Source organism: Buteo buteo, chromosome 25 (genome assembly GCF_964188355.1).
Source record: "Buteo buteo chromosome 25, bButBut1.hap1.1, whole genome shotgun sequence".
Lineage (NCBI taxonomy): Eukaryota > Metazoa > Chordata > Aves > Accipitriformes > Accipitridae > Buteo > Buteo buteo.
Window position 1 is genome coordinate 17620172 of NC_134195.1, and position 24677 is coordinate 17644848.

The following is a 24677-nucleotide window of genomic DNA, read 5'->3' on the forward strand; positions in this document are numbered from 1 at the left end:
GCTCTCAATCCTGAAACCAGTTTTCTCTAGGTATTAGAGAAACATGCTATAAGTAATGTTGAAAGTATTGTAGAAACAAATTGCTTTAGTGCAAGGCAGAAGAGCTTTCTGAGGAATAAACCAGCTGAAACAGGAGTTGGGAAGGTCAGACTACATAATGAGAATGGCGTAATGGCCACTTTCAGGAGCAAAATATGTGAACTGTCACATATATACAAAACCTTGGAATCCCACTACATATACCACACACCTCCATGAGACAGTTTGTCACACGTGGAAGTACCCTGAGGTTCACTAGTCTTTCAGGAACTAAAATACAGATTTCTCCGCGTCTTGGATCACGCAATACTTCACCTGCTCGACAGTGAAAAGCAGATGAGGATTGTGTGCCGGTACTCAGGTACTCCAGGCCAAGTCTGGTCCTGATGTAAACCACTGAAACCTCCTCTAAAGTGATGCAATTAAGCTGAGAGAGTGAAGTCCAGCAGGAAACAAGCATTTCAGCCCCAGCCCCACCACTAACTCAGCAAAACGATCAGGCAACCCCGAACTCAGCATTTATTTCCCATCCATAAAATAATAATGACATAGTCCTGCCTCGCACTCCCTCACCAAACTTTTCTGGCAGTCGTTTTGCGACCCGACCGATGCCTGGGACCGTCTGTGCCACCTAAATCGCTTTCTATTTGTGGTTTGTTTTTTTTTTCTGTAGGCTTCACCTGCCTTTACCACCGCTCCCTGCTGCCGCCAAGCCCGGCCCGGCCGCGTTTCCGACCCCCTGAGGCCTCCGGCCGTGCCATCCTCCGGCGCCCGGGCTGCCGGGGCCCCGCGTCCCCGCTTCCCCTCACCTCAGCCCGGCCCCGCCTCGCCTCCGGCTGCCGCTAGAGGGTCTCGGCGGGCGGGCGGGAAGGGCACGGCCCGGGCTGGGGCCCCTCCCGCCCCACAGGTGATGGAGGCAGGCCGGGGCGGGGGAAGAAGGCGCCTCCCGCCGCGCTCTGCCCCCTGACCTGCCCTCCATGTTGCCCGGCTTCCCTCCGCCAAACGCGGCGGCGGGGCCGGGAAGAGCCGCCCCTCCTCTCTCCTCCACTCCCCGGCCGGCCCGGCGCGGTTCTCCCCCCGCTCTCCTCCTCCGCCGCCTGGCACCGCGAAGGCGGGGCGTCCCTAGCCGGGGGCAGGCCGCAGCCGCCGGCTGCCCCTTCCTCCCCGTTGCCGTGGGGCCGGAGCGGCGCGGCCGCCCTCCACCTGCTCGCCGCTTTTGTTCGGGGGAGGAGGACGGGGGGGGGGTGTGTGTGGAGGAGAGGGACGGCACGGCCCCCGGGGGTGACTCGGGGCTCACGGACTTGGTCGCCGCCGCCTTTGTCTGGGCGGCCGACCCGGGGCTGCTCTCCTTCCTCCTCCTCCTCTTCGCCTGAGGGGATCGCGCTGCCCGCTTTTGGGGAGGGGCGAGCGGCTTCCCCCCCCCCCGCTGAGGAAACCCGCGGGTGGAAAGCGGGTTTCGCCTTATTTTCGGGGTGAGAGGGAGGGAGGCAGGCAGGCGGGGGGGGGCGCCTCGCCTCGCCTGGCCTCGCTCCTCTCTCCCGGCGTCCCGCCGTTTGCCCCGCCGCCAAGTTGCCACAAGTTGGAGCCTCCCCCCCGCTGCTGCCGCCGGGTTCTGGCCTCGGCGTGAGAGACAATACCGAGGAGGAGGAGGAGGGGGCGGGCGGGAGCAGCCCTCTCTCGCCGCCGATGGGGCCGGGCTGGACGGTGCTGCGGGGCGGGTAGGTGGCTCCGCGGGCTACCGGGGAGCGGGGCCGGCAGAGGCAGGCGGGCCCCGGCCACGACGAGGCGCCGCTGGCGGCGCGGGAAGGAGGAGGAGGAGGAGGAGGAGGGGGGGGGGTGTTTGCTCCATGGAGGACGTGGGGCTGCGGAGCGGGCGGGAGCGGCTGGCCGGCGGCGACCCGCGTCTGGGAGCCGTGCTGGTGGAACCGGTGATGGTGATGGTGGAGCACCGGGCGGCGGAGGGCTACAAGCTGGTGGAGGTGCTGCTGAGCGGCGGGGCTCCCTGGGGCTTCACCCTGAAGGGAGGACGAGAGCACGGGGAGCCCCTCATCATCACCAAGGTGAGAAGCGCCGCGGGCGTGTGTGTGGAAGTGGAGGGGGGGGGGGTGGTGTCCGTCCGGCTTCATCGTGTCGTGACAGCGGGCCCGGTCCGGCCAAGCCGCCTGCCCGCAGCCCGGGGCGCTCCGCAGGTGCCGGCGGTGGTGGGGAGGGCCCCGAGGCGGCCGTTCGTGCCCTGAGGCGGCCGTTCGTGCTCGGGGAACCGGGCACCTTGTGGGCACCGAGCGCACGCCGGCAGGTCTGGGGGCAACAGGTTGGTGGGCGCAGGTCCGCCCCACCGACCGACCGACCGACCTGCTGCTTCTGGCCCGTGGTTCCTCGCCGGTAAAAAAAAAAAAACAGCCGGTGCGGTCGTCGAGGGCGCCGGCAAGTGGCCGGGGGAGCCGAGACCCCGCGCTGGGCCCTTCCCTTCCCTCCCTGCGGGCTCCTGGCGCAGAAGGGGTACGGAGAGTAGAACTGCCGGCTCTCGGGCTGAGTTTTCTCCGCTTGGTGTTGCACTTGCAAATTGCAGATGATGAGGGTAACCTTTCGTATCTCCCTCCTTTTAAACAAAAGGTCTTGTGGATAGGGACCATAATCCGTGCTCCGAAGATGGGGTGGGGGAGGCTCCTGGGCATATCTGCACTTTCTGGTTGGTTTTTTTTTTCTCATAACTTTTTTTTATATGTCCTTGTATACTTACAGCTTTAATCTCGGTGTATCGGGCGTGAGTTAGAGAAATACATCACGTTTTCTAAAAAATGTTTTTTTGTCTGCGTGTGTTTTGACTTAAGAACCCCCATTCCCACTAATTGTTGGGTTTTGCTGTTAAGACAGCTTTCTTGGTGCACAGTGAAAACACATTAAAATAGATCCATGTGTAGTTGGGGAAAAAAAATCCTCGTTAGCAAAGCGCATTTTACTCAAGATCTGTAGGAAAGATGTATATGCTTTGTCTACAAGTCCTGTGGATTCTGCCTCTTCCCATTTTAGAAGTGCACAGAGAGTGTCAGAGGTCAACAAGTCCTGTTTTATCCACAGCAGAAATTCTTCTAATCTAATTTTTCAGTTGGTTTCATTGTCAGTTGACTAGTTGGCTCCCTTCTCCCACCCTTGAAACTACTGCATTGTGGACTTTACAAGTTAGTGCTTCTGAAACCATCTTTTTCTAGAGCTCTTCCCTACTGCTGTTTTTTCAAGAAACAACAGTGTCAGAAGATGTATATGCTGAAAAATGACTGGGTGTCTGTTGGCCTCTTGCCAGTACCCTGAATTACAGAATATCAAACCTGGGAGCATTTGAGGAAAGTAGAACAGAGCTACTTACTATGTCTGTACTAGCTATCAAGTGCCAAATCAAATAATTCCACCTTTCTGGTAATGGCTAATAAGTGCTACATCTAAAGACTGATCAGTGATACTTATTCGTAATGTTACCTAGGTATTAAGTAACAGGCTTAAGTATTTGTGGCATGAGGATGTGGCTGTGGTATGCGGAGAGAACTGTCTGGAGATGGGAACCTTGTAAACTGGGTCTGTTGCAAAGGAATAATTAAGTGGAACCACAGCCTTGGTATCTCCTGAAACCATGCTCCTGTGTGGAAGAGAAATCTGGGTCCATCGGTGCTGACCTAGGAAGAAGAGATGACCTGGATCCTTGTGGCTAAATTTTGCAGTGTATTTTCATTTGCCATTGTTGGATGCAAGTGTATAGAACTAGTTTTGAAACCAGGGACTGGAGCTCGTGTCCCCAGGACTACAATTCCTTTGCTGCAAAATCTTCCTTGTGATTCGGCCCACCCATCTTCGTATTGAGTTTTGCTTTTTTCTGTACTGCTTCTACTGGTGGAAAGCTACTGGGAAGAATAATACCGGGTGGTTAAAACAATCCCTCCTTGCAGTAGGAGATGTGAAGTTTGTCTCCTCTCAGCTGAAGGGAGCCCTCAACTCGAGTTACCCCCTTCCTGAGTGCACGTGGGGATCGCCGGGCTGCCACGCAAGAGGAGATGCTGCTTCTCCTGCGCTTCTCCTCTCCCTGTGGCGTGTGCTGTCCCTTCTCAGGTAGGCTGGTGGCTGGTCAGTTGGGGATTGAAGAAAACCCACTGGACCGAATCCTTCAGGATACCTGTGGAAAAATTCCTGGGTTTGTGGATTCAGGCTGTGCTTAAGTGTGAGCTGGCTATGGAGCTCTGGTCCAGGGCGGCTCTGGGGAAGTGAGGGTGGATGACGCCAACTCTGCCACTTTTTAAGGAGAGGAATGTGACAAGGTGTGAATGGAGTCTCAGATAGCAGCTACTTAAGGGGGATTTCTAAAATTCTGCCTGTCTCCTTTTTTACCGTTGTCTTAAAAGCAAGATCAGCCTTTGAAGAAAGTTGCACCTTTATGTAAAGGCTGGGAAGTCTGTGGTGTAAATATTTCCTTCTTTCCTTAGCATGTATGGGACAGCTATCGTAACTGCCAGAAAAGTAGCACCAGAAAATACTGTAATTGAAAAATTAGTGAGCAAGTGTATGTATGTTGTTCATTTTGCAGAGCACTTTCTGCGTAGCACACCTCTTGGGTGTTTGTTCCTCTGGTTGTGTAGCTATTTCACTTGCTGATGGGAAGGGAAATTTTTTGTTACAGATACCGTAGGGAGAGTCTAGGGCAAGAAGAGCTGCAAACACTACTTGGGAATTTATTAGCTGGAAATCTAGTCAATTAAAACAAGAGTGTCCTTTGATCCACCAAACTACCAATAATCAGGCAGGGGAAGGCATGCTAAAGAGGAGAAAATGTGTCCAGCCTCAGCAGGGGAATAACCTTGTGCTCAGCGGCTGGAATGTCCGGGGGGTGGGCAGGCTTCCCTGTTTCATGACAGCGTTTCTTTCTCTAACTGAAACAAGGCTTGGAGAAACAGTCCTGAACCAGGCAGGTAGAATATCAAGTTAACCTGCCAGGCGTGAGCCTTTTTTTTTTTTTTTTTTTTTTTTTTTTTTTTTTTCCTTCTTCCCCCTTGCCCTTTTTGTTGTTGCTGCAATAGGCACAGAGGAAAAACGGTGCATGATACAGCTTGCTCGATCTTTAAACATAGCTGGTCTTCTAACACTTGCCCCACCCACGTGCAAGTGGTGTTGCTAATATTTAAGAAAAAGGTCTTTTAGCGTTGTTATTGTGTTCCTTACTATTGTTTTTATAATGTCCCTTTAAAAAAAAATGCTTTACATTTTTTCTGATCTCTGCATGTGTGTATGATAACATTCCAAAAAAAATTGCCCAAAGGCAGCTTGTTCTTGCCTAATTTGACATCTTGAAATAAAGAACTTGCTTTTTATGGCAACATGTGTATTTCAACAGAAGGTGAAATGACAACTTTGAGGACTTTAATTAGAAGTCTTGCAAGCCTCAGTTTGGTTTTTCCTCTTTTTAAAGAAACAGACTCTGAAGAGGGAGATCTTACTGGAAATAATGACAATGAAAAGTTGAGGTGCTCAGGTGTAAATCTTGTGAAAATCTCCCATAGCTGCATTATCTTGATTACTTTTACTTTAAAATTACTCTTATCTGAGATGGCCAACTTGTATTGTCAGTCACAGCATTGATTGTGGGTGATGGATAGAAAGTCATTTCACTGCCTGTACTAACAATATTCTTAGGAACTCTGAAGTTGTTCTGCAGTCAGTGTTATCCATATTATATTAATAAATGTGAAAACATCATAGTTTATATGTTTCAAGAAAGATCGACGTATCATTTAAATAAATTCCTCTTTAGTATCAGCTTTACAAGGGCCTGCAGCCGTACCTCCTCAAGCTATGATCTCATTGCAGGCTAATCAAGGCTGGGCTTGGCTGGTATTTCTGCAAGATTTCCAAGTGAAACCTGGACTGTTGCAGGATGTTTTGTTGTTGATTTAGTAGATAGAGTTCTTGTCTCCTGAATCAGTGCTGAATTCATGCCCCAGCTGGAGGTGCTGTCTTTCAAGAAGAAGCAGTATCAGACAGACTCTGAACTTTTGTTTATTTCTCTTTATTACATTGCACTTTCCTAATGTGCTCCTGTTTCTGGTTAGGTGTGAATTGTAATTTGTTTAACCTGATAATTATTTAAATTGTATAAAGGAATGCTTCTCTACTAATTGGCTGCAGGACTTCTCCATGTGACTTGTATCAATTTATTATTTCAGTAGTAAGGGAAGCGATTACTGTTTTCATTAAGTAATTCTTTATCCTTTGGCCTTAAACATATAACTAAAAGTAATTACTTGTATTGCTATGCTGCAACAATATTTAGAGAGGACACCCCCCCCTTTAATGGCTGTATACAAATTAATCAAAAAAAGACATTTTCAAGCAAATACCCGTTGCCTCCCTCAAGTTAGGTGTTTGAGGTGAGCTGCATTGCTTGTAGACATTAACAATTCTTAAACTTGGCTGTGAAGCTTGATGTCCAGAAAGCCAGCATTTAGTGGTAATCCTTGGAAATTACTGACCACTTTAATATAAATGCAGTCATTTGTGTAAACAGCTGATTTATAAGTTTTTAGGAGGCATTGTACTGTGGCTGAGAGAATTCTAGGTCTCTGTACCCTGACAAATGTCATTCACTTCCTTCAGTTCTAGAAAGTTAATACATGAAGGAGTATTCATTCTATTTTATTTTCTATCCGTATTTTCTTGGTCATCAAAACCAAGCAAAACTACTAACCTGTATGGGCCATAATTTGAACATGTATCTTGACCAGCAATTTTAAAAGAATGTATTGAATCACATTCTATATTTCTTCTGAAACCTTTATTCAACTTCTTAACTTCTAAGAGGGGTTTATTGTTAAGGAAAGATTGGTCTGAGTTGGACCTTTTCTTTGTGATGTTAAATTTGACAGTTGAGAAATTTTAGGAAATGTTTATATATTAGAATGAATGTTTTAGAATTAAAATACTACCATGTAGCTATTTATCTTTTTTCCTTGTTAAATATATTAAAAGTTGGTTTTTTTCAGTGCTACACAAACTGTTTTGAGTGGTGTTTACTTTTGTGTCTGGTTGCTGGATCCCAGGTTTCTGTTACTGGAAGAGAGGAGTTGGTTTGCTTTGATGGAAGAAGATATTATTGCTTTTTACTTTGGTAAACTGATTCACGAAGGGAATGCTCTCAATTTTAGCACTTTAATGGCTGTTGAATGAGCTCTCCATCATGACTGTTAATTTACTGGCAGAATGGAGCCCACCACAGTCATATGTGGTGGTAATGGTCTGGCTGTGGAAGTCCGCAGCTTAAGAGATGGGATTTTTTTACAAAAGCATTAACAGTTGAAATGCCACCAGTATTGGAAGTTGCATTTTAAAGCTATCTTGGATATGGCTACATGTGATCTACAAACTGTGTAGGGAGTTGAAATGAGAGGTTGGTTTAAAAGGCTTGTGACTTGAGAAGTTTCAAGTCAGTTGAGTTACATGCTTAGAAGTCAACAGTGTGAGAGTGCAATTTAAGAAACAGTGTGTATGCGCTTGCAGTCCTGAAACTGCAGTTTTCCTTTGTGGATTTCACACTACATTTCAGGACAAAAATCCTCCCGAGGAGGAGTCAGAATGCTGTGTTTAAAACCAGAACTAAGAAGCTTCCTCACAACAAGCAAACTTTTAACTTTGGAAGTACCGATTGCTTCCAAATTGCTTGTTTTTCTCTCCTCTGCATTTCCCCCTTCCAGCTACTTAGGCAAAAACTGTCAAATCTATCATGATTTTTTTAGTTTAAAATACAAACAAAAACATACACATCTGTGGAGTCTGGCAAAGGAATTAGCGTGTTTTGTGGGAATAGTTATTGCAGTAGGAGTTAGACAGTGGGATTGCCTATTTGAATGTTTATTAATTTAGTCTATTTAAAGGATAGTTTAAACTTATCTTCTTGTTAGTGTCTGTTGCTACTTTTCAGTATGAATTTTGAATGCTACTATAGACATTAGCATAAAAATAAATGACCAGCAAGAGACCTCTTGTTATTGCTTGCTGTTGTCAGAGGATTGCCAGTAACACCATTTATTACCTAGTTAATGGTCATGCTTGTGTTTTGGGGTTTTTTAAGAGGAAGAAACAGTGTGGGCTTGTGTGGTGTTTGTGCATATGCTACATATGCTTTACTCAATAGACTATATATTTTTTCCTGTAGAACTTGATTCACTGTGTGTTCTCCCGCTTGATATTTGAAGTATGGGAGTGTGGAAAGAACAAGGTCAATGGGAAATGAAACCTGGTCATGAATAGATTAGAGAAAACAACTGTTTAGTAGTAAACAAGCCAATACTACACCACATATGTGAGCTTTTTTCTTCTTGAGGCAAGCCATTTGTGTTTAGTCTTCCTATGCATTTGTCATCTATACAGAGAATACCTAATATATATATGGATCTAGTTCCATGGGTCACTATTACAGAGGTTTGAGACAGGTCCCAGCCATTAAACAGATTTTTCACTTGCTGTATGTTTAAGAGAGAAAGTGTGTGAGGAGTTTTGCAGAGAGGTAAGGTAAAAATTGATGCAGTTATGTTGAGAATTCACCTGTTGAATCTATGCAAACTTGCTTTCTATTGTCTGTGTTTTCAGCCTATTTGATATAAGGTCAGTTGAAGGTTTTTTAAAATACACATAAAGAAAAATACTGATGCCTCTGTGTAAAACTTATGGAAGTCTTTCTGGGTTTTTGGTTTTGGAAGCGGTTGTTGGAGTTTTTGGCTTATCTTTAAGATAAGAAACAAATTTGGAAACTTTCTAATCCCACACAGCACATTATTTTCAGTTTCTTACAGGTTATGCAGCAGATGTGCTGTGCTATACCCATCCTCCCCCCTGCCCCAAGAATATTATTGCCACTCTGGTGGTGAATTTTTAGGAGTTTAATTTTTGTACTACTTGTAATTTCACAGATATGGTCATGCACAAGCAAGATGCACTGTGAGATTTATGGAGTGGGTAACTGAATGCTTTTTGTTTAAATGCATTCATTCAATGATAGGAAACGTCTACAAAGTAGACTGTAACCAGTTTTTAAATTCAACTTGGTGTAGTTGTAGAATGTGTTTGTATCCTTCATATATACTTTCCAAGCAGCAAACTTTCGGTGGTATTCACCCAGACTTAAGCTAGATGTTTAATAGAGGTAGGTATTTTTGGAAAGTGATTTAGTGTTTAAATTAGACGTGACTTAAGTGCTCTGAATTGCTTTCTGAAGGTGCCTACCATTCATTTGCTGTCAACTGTGCGAAGCTGAGGAAACCCGTGGTTCCTCGACACATACCTGGATGCCTATGAGGTGCCTGTACTAAGGTGAAATAACGCTTGAGCAAGATTGTCGTCTGCGTATTTGCAATGTGTGTGGCTATACCTAAAACTGTTGAAAAATTCTTTGTTTCTCTGATTGTGCTTTGTTTCTGAACATCACAGGAACGTAGCTTCTTGGTTTGATTTATAGAGCTAATCAGGGGAGAGTTGTAGCCTACCAAGGACAACGATGTTTGTGAAGTTAGGAGAGAACTTCCTTCCCCTCCCTGTAAGTTAATACAGTATCAGTATTCAGTCTTTAAGAAATTCAGGGCATTCTTGGTAAGCACAGGTCAGGTCACGAAGATAAGGGAATGGCTTCTGCAACATAACAAGTTATTGGGGGATCTTTTTAGTGGCATTTGCGTGTACCTGAGAGTCATTGTGGTGTGCCGAACTCCCCAAGGCAGAAAGAGATGACTGTTGGTAAATGCGGGAAATACAGCAAATTGCTGCTTTGAGAAACTAAAGAGCTTCTGTCAGGTACACAATGGTTGGGTTGGCTTTTAAAGTAGAAACAAATGGAGTAGAGTGACAACAGAAAAGAGGTGGTTATTTCAAAGCTCTTCTGAACCTGGATGAAATGTCAAAATCAACTGAAAGCTTTAAACTGTTTAGACAAAGTCACAGTAGCCTTGGCACTGAGGGGAAGGCTTCGTGTCCTGTGTCCCTATACTTCTCCTGCCTCACCCTTCACCACCCTTCCCCTCTGCCACCAGCCCTGCTTTGTCCCCCTTTAAATCTCTCTCCATTTCTAATGTATTAGATTCTTTGAAATATTTAAATTCTACTTATTTATCCACATCGATCAACTCTGATATATGAGTTAGGAAATACGTTGTCATGTTTCTTAGATGCAGAGTTTCTAAAGAATTGTACTTAGGAAGTTTTTGAAGGACGTAGAATGACCTGTTGTTCTAGGGTGGTACAAAGGGCAAAAAATAGTCTCAGTGGCTGAAGCTTGGAAATAGGGAACATACGGGGACCTCTACTGCACTGCTTGAGAGGCTGTATCCCTTTGGATAGCTACTAACAGTGCAATTTCATCCATTCTTGCAGTCATTCTTCTAGCTGAATGACCCTATAGAAGGAAGATAGATCGTGACTGGGGGTCCTCTCATTATTGTGGTTGTAAGTGGCCTTATTGGATACTTTCTTTGCTTCAGGCTCTTAGCTGTTCTGTCAGTCATGTTTCTGAGGTCTAGACCATTTCCATACTCACAGTAGTCTAGTCCTTTGCTGTGTGTTTGTGTCATCTACAACAACAGGGTGTTTAATGTTCTGGTAATGGCAGAGACGGTTATCTCTGAGCAGTTTGGCAGAGATTCTAAGAATGTTCTTGCTAATGTGTGAAGTTGCATTCAGTCTGGTTTTGTTTAAACTGTAGCATAACCTGATGAAACTAATTCAGAGCTTTTTAAAATGGAAATATGAACTTCATTCTAAGCTGTGCTTTTTCTTTTAAATGGAAGAAGATCCAAGTGTTAGTGAAACTTACTTGAAACAAAATCCAGAGCCTTTTAAAATGGCCAAACGCTTTAATTTTAGAGTAACAAGTTCTTCATCCTCAGTCCTTCTATTATATTCTCTCTGTAATGGACTTGCAGTGAAGTCTGAATAGCTGAAGTAGGAAGAGATCTGTCAATGGGGAGCATGAGAGTACAATAAATTTGTTTGAAAGTGAAGCACAGGTACCTACTGCTGTACTCGAAATTGCAGTACTTTTCCTCTTCAGGAAAATAGATTGTTGTTCTCAAAATCCTTTCACAAAGCTTTAAAAACAGATTAGTTTGGATTTTTTCTCTCTTGAGATAAAACATACTTTTCTATACACTTGCTTTGAAAGCTTCCAGTGTAAACTATGAAACAAAGCAGTATCTCCCAGTTTCCCAAATACATATAAACTACTCAGCATTCTTTAGGAAATAAACTACTGTTTTGGTTCAGTGAATACTGTAAAAAGTTACTGTTGCAGGGTAACAATACCTTATTTGGAAGCTGTGTATTTTTCAGTAAAATACTGTAATCTTTTAGGATAGTATCATAGAAACATGATTTCATGGTAAAGGAAGCTAAACACTTCCTACACAGTATCACTTAGTCATCACTGTGTTAATTTTCTTAAACAAATTAGATGCAAAAATGAGTTTGTGGGTGTCTAGCTGGCTGATAGATCTGATACAACGAATTCTCCAACTCCTGATGCGTATTTGGATTTTGGATAATGAAATGATTACAGTATTATTGTAAGTTGCTTTCTTTCCTCTACAAATACATGTTTTGTTGATGCAAAAGAAAGGAGGACATTAGATTTTCATTAGAGACATTTGCAGTTGTCTCTCTTTTAAATGGAATAGCAAAGCATCCATTTCAGTTATCCATTTAAATAAAAGGAAGATGCAAACATACCATGTTGACATAAGGTAGTATCTTGTTGGGTGTTTATATGTGGAAAGAACTTTAAGATAACAGGGAAAACTTGAAGCTTTATGTATCTGTTAAATATAATTAATGTTTAGAATAGTTAAGTCAAGATTTGAGAGAAATGTATACTTTCAAAATCAGCTTTTATAAACAATTTGTAATCTGTTTCTTACAAGAGTATTTTGGTAAAGTGCCTTTATTGCTAAATATAAAGGCTTCTGTAAAATTAGAAAGCAGTGTCGTGTTCTGAGGCTGAAAGATGTTATATAAATACTGGATTCTCTTATATGGAGCGCTAATGCTATAATGTTATTTCTACTTTCCCCCAAAAATGGTAGGGCAAAACTTTAAAGCTCTGAGGTAATTTTTTTTCCCCCTTTTAAACTGTGTATTCTTAGTATGTGCAAGAACTTCTGTATTTCCTATTATTTTTCCTTTCCTGTGTTTTGTAAAAGGTAAAACCCAACAGTTTGCTCCCCTGCTTAACTACAGTGATCTATTTGCAAGATAAATTTTTTTTTCTACTGTCTTTTACCTTCTGGGAACTAGATGTTTTTCCTGACTGCTGGGGGAGATTGCTATCGAGAGCAGAGAGGAGGGCTGCGCCTTTCCTGACACCTTGGAGACCTGAGGAGTTTCTGTGATTGCTCAATCTGATGTTAGGGAGGGGTGTAAGGCAAGTCTTTTGTTGCTCAACTGAATTTCTTCTGGCTGATTAAGGAAACTGTCATCTTAAAAAATATCGTAGCTGTGACCTGTTATATCAAAGCTGTAGGTGATTAAAATGTGAGGGTGGAGAGACGGCGTGGTGCTTTGGTGGTGGTTTGGTTCCATGAAGCCAGTGATGAGTCTGGGTTTGCAAAGCTTCAACGCAGAACCCTGTGAGAAGCAAGGAACTGGAAGTGTTAGCCGACTGAAAATTGGGAGAACTAGTAAATTCATTACCACTTTTGCCACAGGTTGCTTGTGTACCTGTGTGGAGTTGTATGGCATCTTTGCCTCAGTGTCCGGTGTTGAATAGGACTAATAATATTTCCTTACTTCACAGAAGTCTGTTTCTCAGGAAACACCTGACATGGAAGTGCTGAAATATTATGGTGACAAAGACTTTATAGTCTTTCTAGTAAAACCCAGAAGCCAAATAGATGGAAACGCTAGGAGTACATAGGGTTGTCTTAAAAGGCTATAGTTGTGCGATTCTGTCAGGAGTAAATTCTTCTCCGCAACAGAAAACAATGCTTTCTCCTTGTGTATCTCCAGTGTTCGTCATAAATAATGAAGTGTACAATTAGCTCTTTTCTCACAAAATTAAACCCACTACCTACCCAAAATGCACAGATGCTCTCAGTGTCTCAGAAAAGTAGAAGAGATGGATGGAGTGAGACAAGCTGTCGACACCCGAGCGGGAGGAAAAAACCCCCATAATGTGGACTTCTTATATGAAAGGTCAACCAGACATTGGAATCTGATATTTGAAACACTTGTTAGCAGTAAAACTTTATAAGGAAATACATTTTTGTAGCCAGAACACATGTCCTTTCTGACCACTTGAATTTCCTTCAGTTTCTGTTGACTATGACCTACTTACAGCTCCTTCATAGAAATACACTTCCAGCCGCTTCAAGACTGATGGTGAACTTCTGGTTCATCATCGTCTAAGGTGATAACATAGGATACAGGTTTCAGCAGAATGAAGGGAGCATGTACATGTTTTCTTCTAACTGCAGATAAACTTAAAAATTTAGTTTCTTTACCTGCACATCACCAGCACTAACTGGAGACTACTGTTTGCTCCAATATATTGTATCAATGATTGGTACAGTCACCCCATATTTCAATCTAAAGGTGTTAGGCTAGCATAGACTTTCCATCCTGAATCCAGTGCTGCAAATAGTAGGTCTTTAGCAACCTAGTTTATTTTGCTGAAGGCTGACTGGGGAAATGTTGCATGAGCAATTTAATTAGCCAATTAGAGGGAGTGGAGATGAGCAGTAGGGAGTGGCAACTTCTTGGTATACAGTCACACACCCCGCACTGACTTACAGGCTGTAGTCCAGCTGACTTCCAGTGAAAATTAATTTGAAGTATGGAAATCATTTTAGAAAACAGGAGATAAACATTTACAACTTCTGAATTCTCATTAATGAGCAGTCTGAATCCAGACCTTTACTCTTTCTTCATGTTGTGATTTTAAAAAAAAAATGCATTCAGCCCTCTTCTGAGAACAAAATGGACATAACTGTTATTAAGATCAGAGTAAAAAGAAAATAGTTTTGCTTGTTTTAACTCTTTGCTACCAAAAAATACTTCACGTTTGAACATCTAGGGGAGCCTGTTCACTAAATCAACACTAAATTAAGTCATGACACATTATAACTAGGTCCGCATCTGTTGTGGGGTACCTCTTCATCTAAAGGCTTGGAATTTTCTGGGATATTTGATTGATGCTGGCTGCAGTTTGTTATGGCCATGTTTTCTTCTCTTTGACTTCCAGGAAAGTTTCTGTGAGGACTTTTTTGTTCATCTTGTTTTGATGTGAAATGAAAAATTGGTTGTATACCTTCTAATAACATGTTGCTAGGAATTATTACTTTTAGAAAATGTTTTTGAACTTTAGACTGAAAGGTTTTCTTTCAGATTTATGATTTAACTTTTTTGTAGCAGTTCCAGTGCTAATTTAACTACTTCTTGGTCACTGGAAACCTGCGTCTAGATCTAGACTGTTACAAAACATTTCAAGGAAAATTCTTCATTGATGCGTTTGACTCTGTTTAATAACAAGACTGGCTTCCACTGTCTAAAACACAGCTGCAGCCAGTGACCTGAAAAGCAGCTTCCCTTCACCCCCCCAAAACCAATCAGTCTTTAGACACTGGACAGTAATTCTCATTTGCAGTAAATCAATGAGAGGAAGGAGAAAGCATGCTATTTGGCTATGAAATTCAGCATGTTATCATGTATGGTTGTAATGAGTGTGGGCTAGGGTTGTATATGTAACACTTAATTACATAAGTCTTAAATCATTCCACAGAGTGATTTGCTCTGTAAATTTTATATTCTTGTAACAGGTTTTATGTTTGTTTGCTTTTACTTATTTTTTTCTTCTAGAGAAGACAGAAGAAACGTGGCATCCTGGTGGCGTCCATGTAATTTTATCAACTGAACTGCAATTTTCCAAACTAACAGGAGCAACAATAGCTTGTTGTTTCCTGTGGGAGTCAACACTAGGAGGTGACTGGGGTACCTTGCCCACCAGGTTTAGGTTTCTCTGCTGCCAAAGTTATGTTTGGATTCAAGAACTCAGTCTCTAGGTTCTGGAGGGAGCATGTCGTAGTTGCCTCTTCTTTCCCATGCTTGGTCCCAGCCTTTTCTTATTTTCCTTTAACCTGTCCAGTTTTACCTCTGTCTTACCTAGAAGTCTTTATCCCTTATCATTGTCCTCATCTGAGTGGTTCTGGATTCAATTCAACACACAAAATCTTCCTTCTTTACAGGTTTCTCTCACTCTGCTATTTCTATCCCTAGCTCCAAGTCTTGTTTCACCTTTTTCAGCCACATGCAGTTTGGCTTGCATGGCCTCCTTCCCTTTTCCTTGGCACCTCTCTGCTTAAAGCCCCAAACCTACAAATTGTTTAGCATGGAGGATCTCCTCACGGGACTTGCAGTTGAGTGAGACTTCGAATAGCTGGATGCTTTCAAATGTGTTTAACTCAAACAACATAAGGCATATATGCATGTAGACAACCATGTGCGCATCCTGGATGCTGTCAGGTTACTCCTTCCACTGAAGCAGGGGTCACTAGATTGTTTCAGATTAAGTTGCCAGTTCTGCTTTTTAACGTAAGCATTTATTTCTTCATTTGATTTCTTCATTTGTTTCTTGGAACTGGCTGGACCATTTCAGTTTAAATTTAAGAATATTGAAGGTTTGAGGCTGGCGTGCACAATGGAAAGTTTCTGCCTAACTAAGTTGAAATATGGCAAATTCATCAACCACTGAAAGAAAATACGATCTCATGATGGGAAGCATCAAAACAACTTTGATTACTGAGGTGGCTAATACCACCTGTGGTTAGTTACCAAAATGGATCTTAGAGTAAGATGAGGAGATCAGATGATTTTTGTCAAACTATGGCTTAGATCCTACTTTATTAGAAAGGTGTAATATAGAATAAGAGCAACAAAAAGATGTCTGCTTTTGTTTGTATTGAAGTTTATGGTACAGTGAAGAGGAAGTCGAGAGCTTGCAGGAAGAACAGTGATTTTTATGTTTTTGTATTTGTATTTGAAGTTACTCAGTCTGTTTTTTTAATTCAAAGCCAGAATACACATAATAGACTGTGACCTGAAAAAGTATCCTGTGAATATTGTACGTAACAGAGCACATTGTTTTTTCTCTATCTCTGTGACTCATGCAACCAAGACATCTCACCCAGCTTTAGTTTTGAAAAGTAGAGTGTCTAGCAAGGTTACTGGATGTTCTGTAGTGTTTGATGATAGCTGTCCAGGTGATGATTAAATTGTAGCAAAGCACCAGAAGAATGTGTCTCCTCTGAGATATTTTGAGTTATTTCCCTTTCCGATTAGGCTGTGAGTTGAGGCAGAAGGAGAATGATGTAGTAGTTACACATTTTAAAAGGAGAACTAGCTTTAATGTACAGTGACAGAAAAGGAATTTTCCATTCTTGAGCAGATATTATTTGAAGCTTGCAGTTTTAGAAGGAAAGCAGGAACACCTTATGACCTCCAGCACATTCCAGTGTTTTGTGTTTGAGGTGGTTTTGTTGTTTGTTTGTTTTTTAAAAAGTGATGGTTTCAAATGCATTTTGTTCTTACTTGATTTACGTTCGCAGATCCATTTCCTGAACTGGCCAAAATTCTGATGATGGATGCCACTTTTTCCAAGGGTTTCAAGGTTATATGATTAAAATTAGATCTTGAAGTTCAAAAGCTTTAGTTACTGAATGCTGGACCTCAATCTCAAAGCACTGGAAAAATCCCAAACTGTAAGCTGTATCTCTGTTACAGCACTTGTAACACAGTGCAAGTTGTGTATACAGGATGGGGACTGTCTTAGAAGGCAAGAAAAGCCTCAGATTTTTAATAGGCAACCATGTGAAGTTTAAGATGCATCAAAAAGGGAGTGCAGGGTCTTCGGTGTTAGAAACAAGGGTGCAGTCACCATAAATAGGTGGGTTTTTTAATCTGGTGCATGACACTTGACATAGGCTTCCAGTTTATTAGGAGGATGTTGAAAATTGAGTAGGGTACTGGAAAGTGGCATAACAGTTACTTAAAAACTGACAAAATGTATTTTACTCAAGGAAATTGAAACACAGTCCAAAATTTAATAGATTTTTAATCTAACTAACATGAAGCCTTGCCATGTTTGAAACAATAGTAATAGTTTCTAACCTTAAGAGGAAAGTTGCAAGGCATATTGCTTAATGTTTTCTGTTTCTTGGTGGCTTTTGGGTTGGGTTTTGGTTTTTTTGTTGGTTTTTTTTTTTTTTTGAAAGATACTTGCTTAATGTAAAACAAGTTATTGGGCTCAGTATCAATGTACTTGGAGGAAAGCAGATCAGAAACAAAGTTGGGTTCTGAACTGATAGACCCTTTTAGTAATGTGTCCATTCACAGGTATTTAGTTTCTGAAGAAACAGAAATGGACATTGGGATTACAAACCAAAAAGCTTTGAGTTGTATGATGGCAGAGTAAATGCTAGCAAATTGTAGGATCTGTAATCTATAAAGCCGTTAATTAGTCACAGGGGAACTGAATGGTGAAACTTTTGACTGATACCATTCAGGTTAAGTACCGGAAGAAATGGGTTTTGTTTTGTACTGCATTGTGTTTGCAGGATACTCAAATGAAAATATGTGGCTTTGTTAGTAGTTAAACACAGCTTTGGATCCCTGTTCTTCAATGGTCATAAGATTGTTTATATAAGATATGTGATCAGGTCTTACTCTGAAATAGTACAGTATTTTCATTTATTGGTTAAACTCCAGATGACTTTTGAGATTAGAGTGGATAGTGTTGGAATTTCTTAGTCATTCCTGATATTTTTATCTCTGTTTTCTTTTTTAAAGGACAACAATTTCTTCAGTAGTTCTGAAAAAATCACTGAGATTACTTAAATACAAGTTGTAATTAAATGATTCTACTTAATGTCATATCGCTATATAATGTTTCTGTATTCTGTATTATTTCCTGCTCGTGTCAGTGATTCTTAACCTTATGTTTAGTGTCATGTTAGTGTTTGGAGGTAAAGCTTTCTTTGTAGATTTTTCTCTGAGGTGTAGAAAATTCTTAAATCTGCCCATTCTCTTTTCTAAGGGCCCATCTTGGCAGGGAAAATAAGATCCTTAAGATATTTAGGGTTTAAAATGAAATTATATTTATTAATATGGATTCTTTAGTTTTCTCATTACTTGTACAGTTGGTTTAATTCCTTCTCATAGAGTTTGGCACACTGTCCCTAATGATGTGTAAATATATCTGAATCATAACCTGTTTTTAATGAAAACAAAAGATGATGTGCTGTACACTAGGTAGGAACATGTTAAAAATTCTTTGGTACTAAGGTATAACAAACCTCAGTGACTTATTTCTTCCAAGATACTCCCCATGTGTATGGAGGCCTATAGTTCTGTGAAATTCTGTTGGTGCACATCCACTTGTTCATATCTGTCAGGCATTTCATTTCTGCTTTTGAGTTCAGATTACTTCCAGATCCTAGAAAATTAGCTATGCAATAAGGATGATAAATTCCCTTTGAAAAACAGATGCCAAAAAGATTCTCGCTTTTTTTTTGCTGGATGTTGAGCCAAACAAAATCTCTCTTTTGTCTTTAAAATCTCTTGTCAGCCACAGGATTTTTCCTGTGCCATTGTTACTGACTTATCTGCTTGTGTTCCTTGGAAAAATTTGGAAATACTCATTGCATATTGAAAACAATAGAACAGTGTGTGTAAGAATGAGCTTGTATGGGTTGAATTGCCACCAGCTTTTTTTCAGCTGTAGAGCAGCTTCATCTTAGTCCTCGAAGCGTGTTGGCAGACAGTTCAACGAAGATACTGCAAGTAGTGACATGGCAGTAGAAAGGAATATTTGAAGCAGACATAATATCAATGCAATAACATACTGGGTATCGCTCAAAGGTAAGCTAAGCAAACACGGCTTAGGGGATTATATAGTACAAGCAGACCATCTTTTTTTTGAAGACTAGATCTGGTTCTTCTGGTTCATGTGCACTTAATGTCAAATATTGTCTGTCTTTTCTGCCAGCGGTATACATAATCTGAGTGGAGAATACCTCTAGAGCCCTCTACTTCTTAATATTGATGGACAGAGTAACCACTTCTGTAAGACTGGATAGCTACCATCGCTTAAGAAAAATGGCCAAAAATATGTGGACGCAATCTGTGACATTAACGTTCATTAGTCTGCAAGTGTTGATCCATCATCGAGAGCTGCATTGAAGATGGTAATGGTATAAGCATCAGACTTGATTATGGATTTGAACGCTTGTGCAACTACTTGCATTTTCCAACTAGTGACTATATCTGCTCGTGGTGGCTCCTCGTTTTCCTAAGAAATGCCAAGTGCGTAAGTAACTGTACAGCATAAGGCATGGTACTCTGAAAAGATGGTAGTCTAGCAAGAAAATGGGTGGACACACCACCTGTTCTCTGGTGATGTGAAATTTACTTCCCTTTAACAAGACAAGATGTAGCCCTCCACTCTAATGGGTAGCCCATGTGGATCATAAAATAAACAGAAGGATTAAAGCATAAGGTTCTCCACTTTGGTTGGGTTTAAGCAATATATGCTATAGTTTGTAGGCTTCACATGGAAAATTAAACAAGAAGTGCTTGAAGAAAATGTTGAAGTGCTTTGTTCCCTTAATATATGTTTCGAAGATGGAGTTGTAAATTTCTTTAGCTGGAGTCTGAGCTGTACCACTGGCACTGGTGACAAGAAACTTCAGTTTGTTCTGCAGAACCTTCTCAGATTCCTCTCTGAGAGGAATCTGCTTGTCTACCAGACCAACAACATGCTGGAAGCTGCCTGAAGAATACAATAGCAAAATTTCTGAAATTTTACGAATATGTAACTTCTTAAAGGTTAAAACCTGTGCTCTCGTATTGGAAATGATCAGCCACACAGCTGTGGGATTTGGTGTGCCATGCGTAAAGACAGTCCCATGATTTGCTTGGGTGTGGAGACCTGAAAGGGTGTGCGACAGCACTGGAGGTAATTACACAAGATCACAATAGCAGCAGTTTGTGGTTATCTCAGTGGCTGTATCAGTTTTGTGCTCATAATTATCACAAGGAAAACTTGCTAAGGGAACCTGTGTCATATTGATGTATGGTCACTGTCATAACCTGGCAGGAGTCAGCTTTGTGACTCCTTGTGCGTGGGAGATGTATCAAGGCATAGTTTCTGTTTGCTTTGTAGTTTCAGAGGGAAAGATCTGTGGGAAATAAATGTGGCCAATACATTTGCAAATGTGATAAGCTCTTAACATGCAGGTCGTGACCCTTAACAATGTATTGGGCATCCCCACTGATGAGGAAAACATCTTGGTCTTGCCAATCAAAGATTTCCATCGAGGGCTAGACATTTTTTCCTGACTTGCTGCAGTCTCTGTATAATGACTGTTGCAGGAACTTTTCTGTGTATTCTCAGACAGCAGCTTCTCATTTCTTTCACATTTTAAATTTCATACATTTAGAGAGAACCAGTATTTTCAGAGCTAAGAGAACATACCTTGCTGGTTCACAGAGGCAAAAATAGTTACAGGGTAGCTCTGGAAAACTTAGAAGACTAGTAATTTCAATTGAAGTTATGTTGCCTAGGAAGATTCCTGTTCATTTTATTTAAGTGTGCATTTATGGAGTCACTAAAATTAAGAAGGAAACTTACGTGAACTATTTTTATTTAGTCATAAGTTCATGCGAGTGGACTAATTTTGTTTGGTTACAACTTGGCCTATTCTGAGATTTTGTAAAAGCTGAGTATTTGTCAGCTCCAATGTCATCCAATGTCAGCTCCAACAGCATTGGAGTTGCAATTTCCTCCTGAAGCTTTAAAATTCTCAGCTGAAATTCTTATTTCATAAATGATAACTGTTGGCACTGGTGAGTCTGTCAGTGATAAGCCTCTGTCAGTATTCACTGACAGAATAGTGATTCATCTACTGTCCAGTCCAAACCAGAGAGTCTGATAAACTAGCTGTGCTTTCAAGTCAGTAACATTTCCTTTTTTATAAATATAATAAATAGCAATATAGATTTGTATCACTCCATTGCATTTTTCAAGCTTCTGTTTGACTTTGGCATTTAAGTATGCTCAAAATGGTCTTCCTGCTCCACATGCAGTGTTGCCATGAATCTTACAGGCTGAATGGTACTATAGAATTTAAGGATTTTTATAGAATAACTATATTGCCTTTATTTCTTTTCCTTTATCATTGGATGCATTTGTCCTTGTATCCAGAGTCAGAGCTCTGGTTTTTGTGGCTCCTTCATTGGAGATAGCCATCCTCTGAATATCTGTTTTATGGATGCAGTCTTCCAGTGCTGTTTTCAAAAACCTGTTTACTCTTGCCAACAACATCTGCTACTCCTGACTATCACAATATTGCTTAGAGACATTGTGACCTTGCACCTCTTTCTAAAAATGCCTCACCTGTAATTGTTGACAGTATCCTTTACTTTCAAATCAAAAAAGAAATTAGGTTTTGTTGTTCTTGATTTGCTAACATTATGTGTTTTATGGTAGCTGCTACATAGGCAGTTTAATGTGCTCTTTGTGTTATGGATTGATTTCCTCCTTCCTCCCCCTCACCTTCCTCCTCAGCATCGTGAGACAAGGATATTGTCTGGGCAGTCATGTCTGCTGTATCTAGGATCATGAGGGCAGCCGTAGTGACTAGGGACAAAGTCTGCTGGACCTCGTTTCCTGGTTTTGGAAGTAACTAGGAGTTAATAATTGAGGAAGGATTCTAAGAAGCATAAGTATAGTGTAATTTTTTTTTTTTAATTATTTCCCCTCTTCTTTCCTTTTGATACGGTCTTTTAATAGCAAGTTAGGGCTGTCTGAATCATTTGTGTTTAAAAGTAAATTATTAAATTCATGGCAGGACTGGTTTTTGTTTTCTGGTTTTGGGGTTTTTTGTTTTTTTTTTGTTTTTTTTAACCTCACTCTATTTTTAAACTTTTGCCTTTCCCAGTATCTACTAGCAATGTTTCATATCTGCTTTTAAGAAAAAGGTGTTATTTTATACAGCTGTCTAACTGGCTTTATTATCTTTCTGAAAAACAACAGGCCATCTCGATTTTGTGGATTCATGATAGTATGTGTTACAGATTCTTGTGTTACAGACTAATACATAATACTCTATAATAGCTCTTCTTGCCACATCTTTTCTAAGCTCAAGTCTGTCTGTCCTGATTAAAAAACTCTCCTCATGTAAACATTGGTCAGTATCTCTGACCATCCTGCTCTTCTCCTTTAGATTTCTAAATTCTGCTGGATTCTTCTTTGGGTGGGATGACAAAAATTACCTGAAACTTTCAGTTTATGATACCATAGGGGATTGATAGACACAGTGCCATCATGGGTGAGTGAGAAGGGAAAGCTGATCCCTTCCTAATAATTCCAGATGTTTTATTTACTTGTCTGCTGTTGACCACTGAACTGCTGTTTTCAGAGCATGGCCTAACATGATGCAAGTAAAGATCTCTGGCAAGCTCCCCAGTGCTTGCGTATGGGTCTGTGTTTATTGCTTGGGGGTGTGTGGGCGAGTTTTGTGTGTGTGTTGCCTTATCTACAGTAACTTTAAGCAATGCAGTCTTTATTGCATGGCCCTTTGCAGCCAGTGCAGCTTTGACTAATCCAGGTAGTCTTGCATCATCAATAAACTTTTGATTGTTCATCCTCTTGCAGATTGCTTATTTAAAAACAAAACCAAACAAACAAAAAACCAAACCAAAAACGAAACCACAAAAAACCAAGACAAACAAACAAAAACTCCAACCAAAGCCCCCCAAAACCAAACAAAACCCCAAAACAAAAAATGAACAGCACAGGCCATGCTGTAGGTGCCAGTGAGACTCTTGGTATCCTCTCTATATTGTGAAGCTGGCCTTTTTATTTCTATCCCTTGTTTTCTCCTTACTGGGTTTTTAGAGAGGAATTTTTTTAATCCCATGACAGCATAATTTTTTAACAAGTTCTGGTAAGAAACGCTGTCAAAAAAAAAAAAAAGAAGAAACACTTCTGGGGACGGGGGGGGGGTAAAAATAAATCGTGTATTGCTTGGGTAATTCTTTGCGTTGAGTCCTTCAAAGAATTTTAACTCAATTATGACACAGAAGCCTGCAGAAATCGCACTCTGCTGCTGCCTGCTGTGTGTTGCTAATGCCGTCTCTTCTGTTGGATGTAAATTGGTAGAAACTATAGTATTCGTGTACTTACCTGAATTTCTCTGGACTGTTGTGGGGCTGCTTTAGAGGTTATTTTCATATACTGCCTTCATTTTGTGAGGTAGCGAGGTTGTTTTAAACAAGAGGTTATACTCTGCAGTATGAGTTGCTTTAAAACATATTCTGATATTGGTTTGTTGAAGGTTGTTGTGGTGGTTTTTTTCTCCCCCTTGGTGATGCTTCAGTTTGTGACTGTTCTACTCATTCTTCCTCTTGTAAGAAATTACTCTGGTATGTAGGAATTTCTAGGATTTTCTCTGAAACTTCTTTTTCTTGAAAATTTTACAGAATGCTTCACTTAAGTGTTGGTGGCAGTGCAACATCTTACTGAGTACATGTATTGTACACAGGTCGTTACTCAGGATCTGCAGAGTTTTTGACTGCAGCTCCAAATTTTTTGATTGTGGCTTCCCAGATCAAATACTGAGGCTCCTTTCTTGATCTCCAAAAGTTTCTAGTTGGTTCTTGGCATTCGTTAGAATAGCAGCATTGTGATTTTAAGTAAGCAGGAAAGGGTGAAAACAAAATAAAGCTGTATGGTCCTATTACTCTTTAGAGAATGGCTTGAAATAAAACCTGATTTGCCGTGTGAGTGATGTGCTTGATCTCACAGACACCTGACCAAAAGCAGTTTTAACAAGCAGCTGTATTTTTCATTCCATAAGTGCTCCTATACCTTGTTTGTAAGACAAGAACCTGATCCCATTTTCTGGTCAGGGATAATTACCAGCAAAATTTGAACATGCTTTACTTTGGGTTTGTTTTGTTTTTTTTTTTGTGTAGTCTTGCATAATAACAGTCCATAGCCTAGTTATTTTTTTATAAATTATTAAGCATTCTTTAAATTATTACTTAATCAGACAATTGACCCCCGTCTTCTTTCTAGGAGGCAGCTGTTTGTCAGTAAGACAGTCCTATTTGTTGGACTCCTGTCCATCCAGTCCTTCCTGGATTTGTTGGACAGTCCTGACTCATTGATCTTAAAAGCTTTATTTGGATCATCTACTGACTGAAGCTTGACATTTGAGGATGGCTGGGCCCAAAACCACTTGCATACATTAATAATGCTTTCTGTGGTTTTTCAGTATGTTCTTTTTCCATCTGTGGTGTGGCATTACCTGGCTGTATTTGTTTTCTTCCATTTTGCTTAAGTGCTTAGACAACATAATTCCCTCATCTGGCATTGTCCACGTAGGTATATCATTTGCTTTTCTCAGGCTCTAGGAAGCTGTGCACCTTTTGTTCTGCATTAAAGCCAATGTTGCTTCCCTTATTTTAAGAAGAGTTCCGAGCTGTGAGTGAGCTTTCTGAAATGACAAGTCTTTGGATAATTGGGGTTTTTTCAAGGTAACTTGTGCCAAAATTGAAATTATTGGAAA

The 24677-nt window shown here is 41.1% G+C and overlaps 1 protein-coding gene across 2 annotated transcripts in view; it reads left to right on the plus strand.

Moving 5' to 3' along the window:
• Positions 1 to 1695: 1695 nt before the first annotated feature.
• SHROOM2 (shroom family member 2) overlaps positions 1696 to 24677 on the plus strand; it is a 130675-nt gene continuing 107693 nt past the window's right edge. For both annotated transcript variants that reach the window (XM_075057220.1, XM_075057219.1), the window contains exon 1: positions 1696 to 2099. In XM_075057220.1, the coding sequence (XP_074913321.1) occupies positions 1887 to 2099 (213 nt within the window). In that variant the 5' untranslated portion in view covers positions 1696 to 1886. The remainder of the gene's footprint in view (positions 2100 to 24677) is intronic.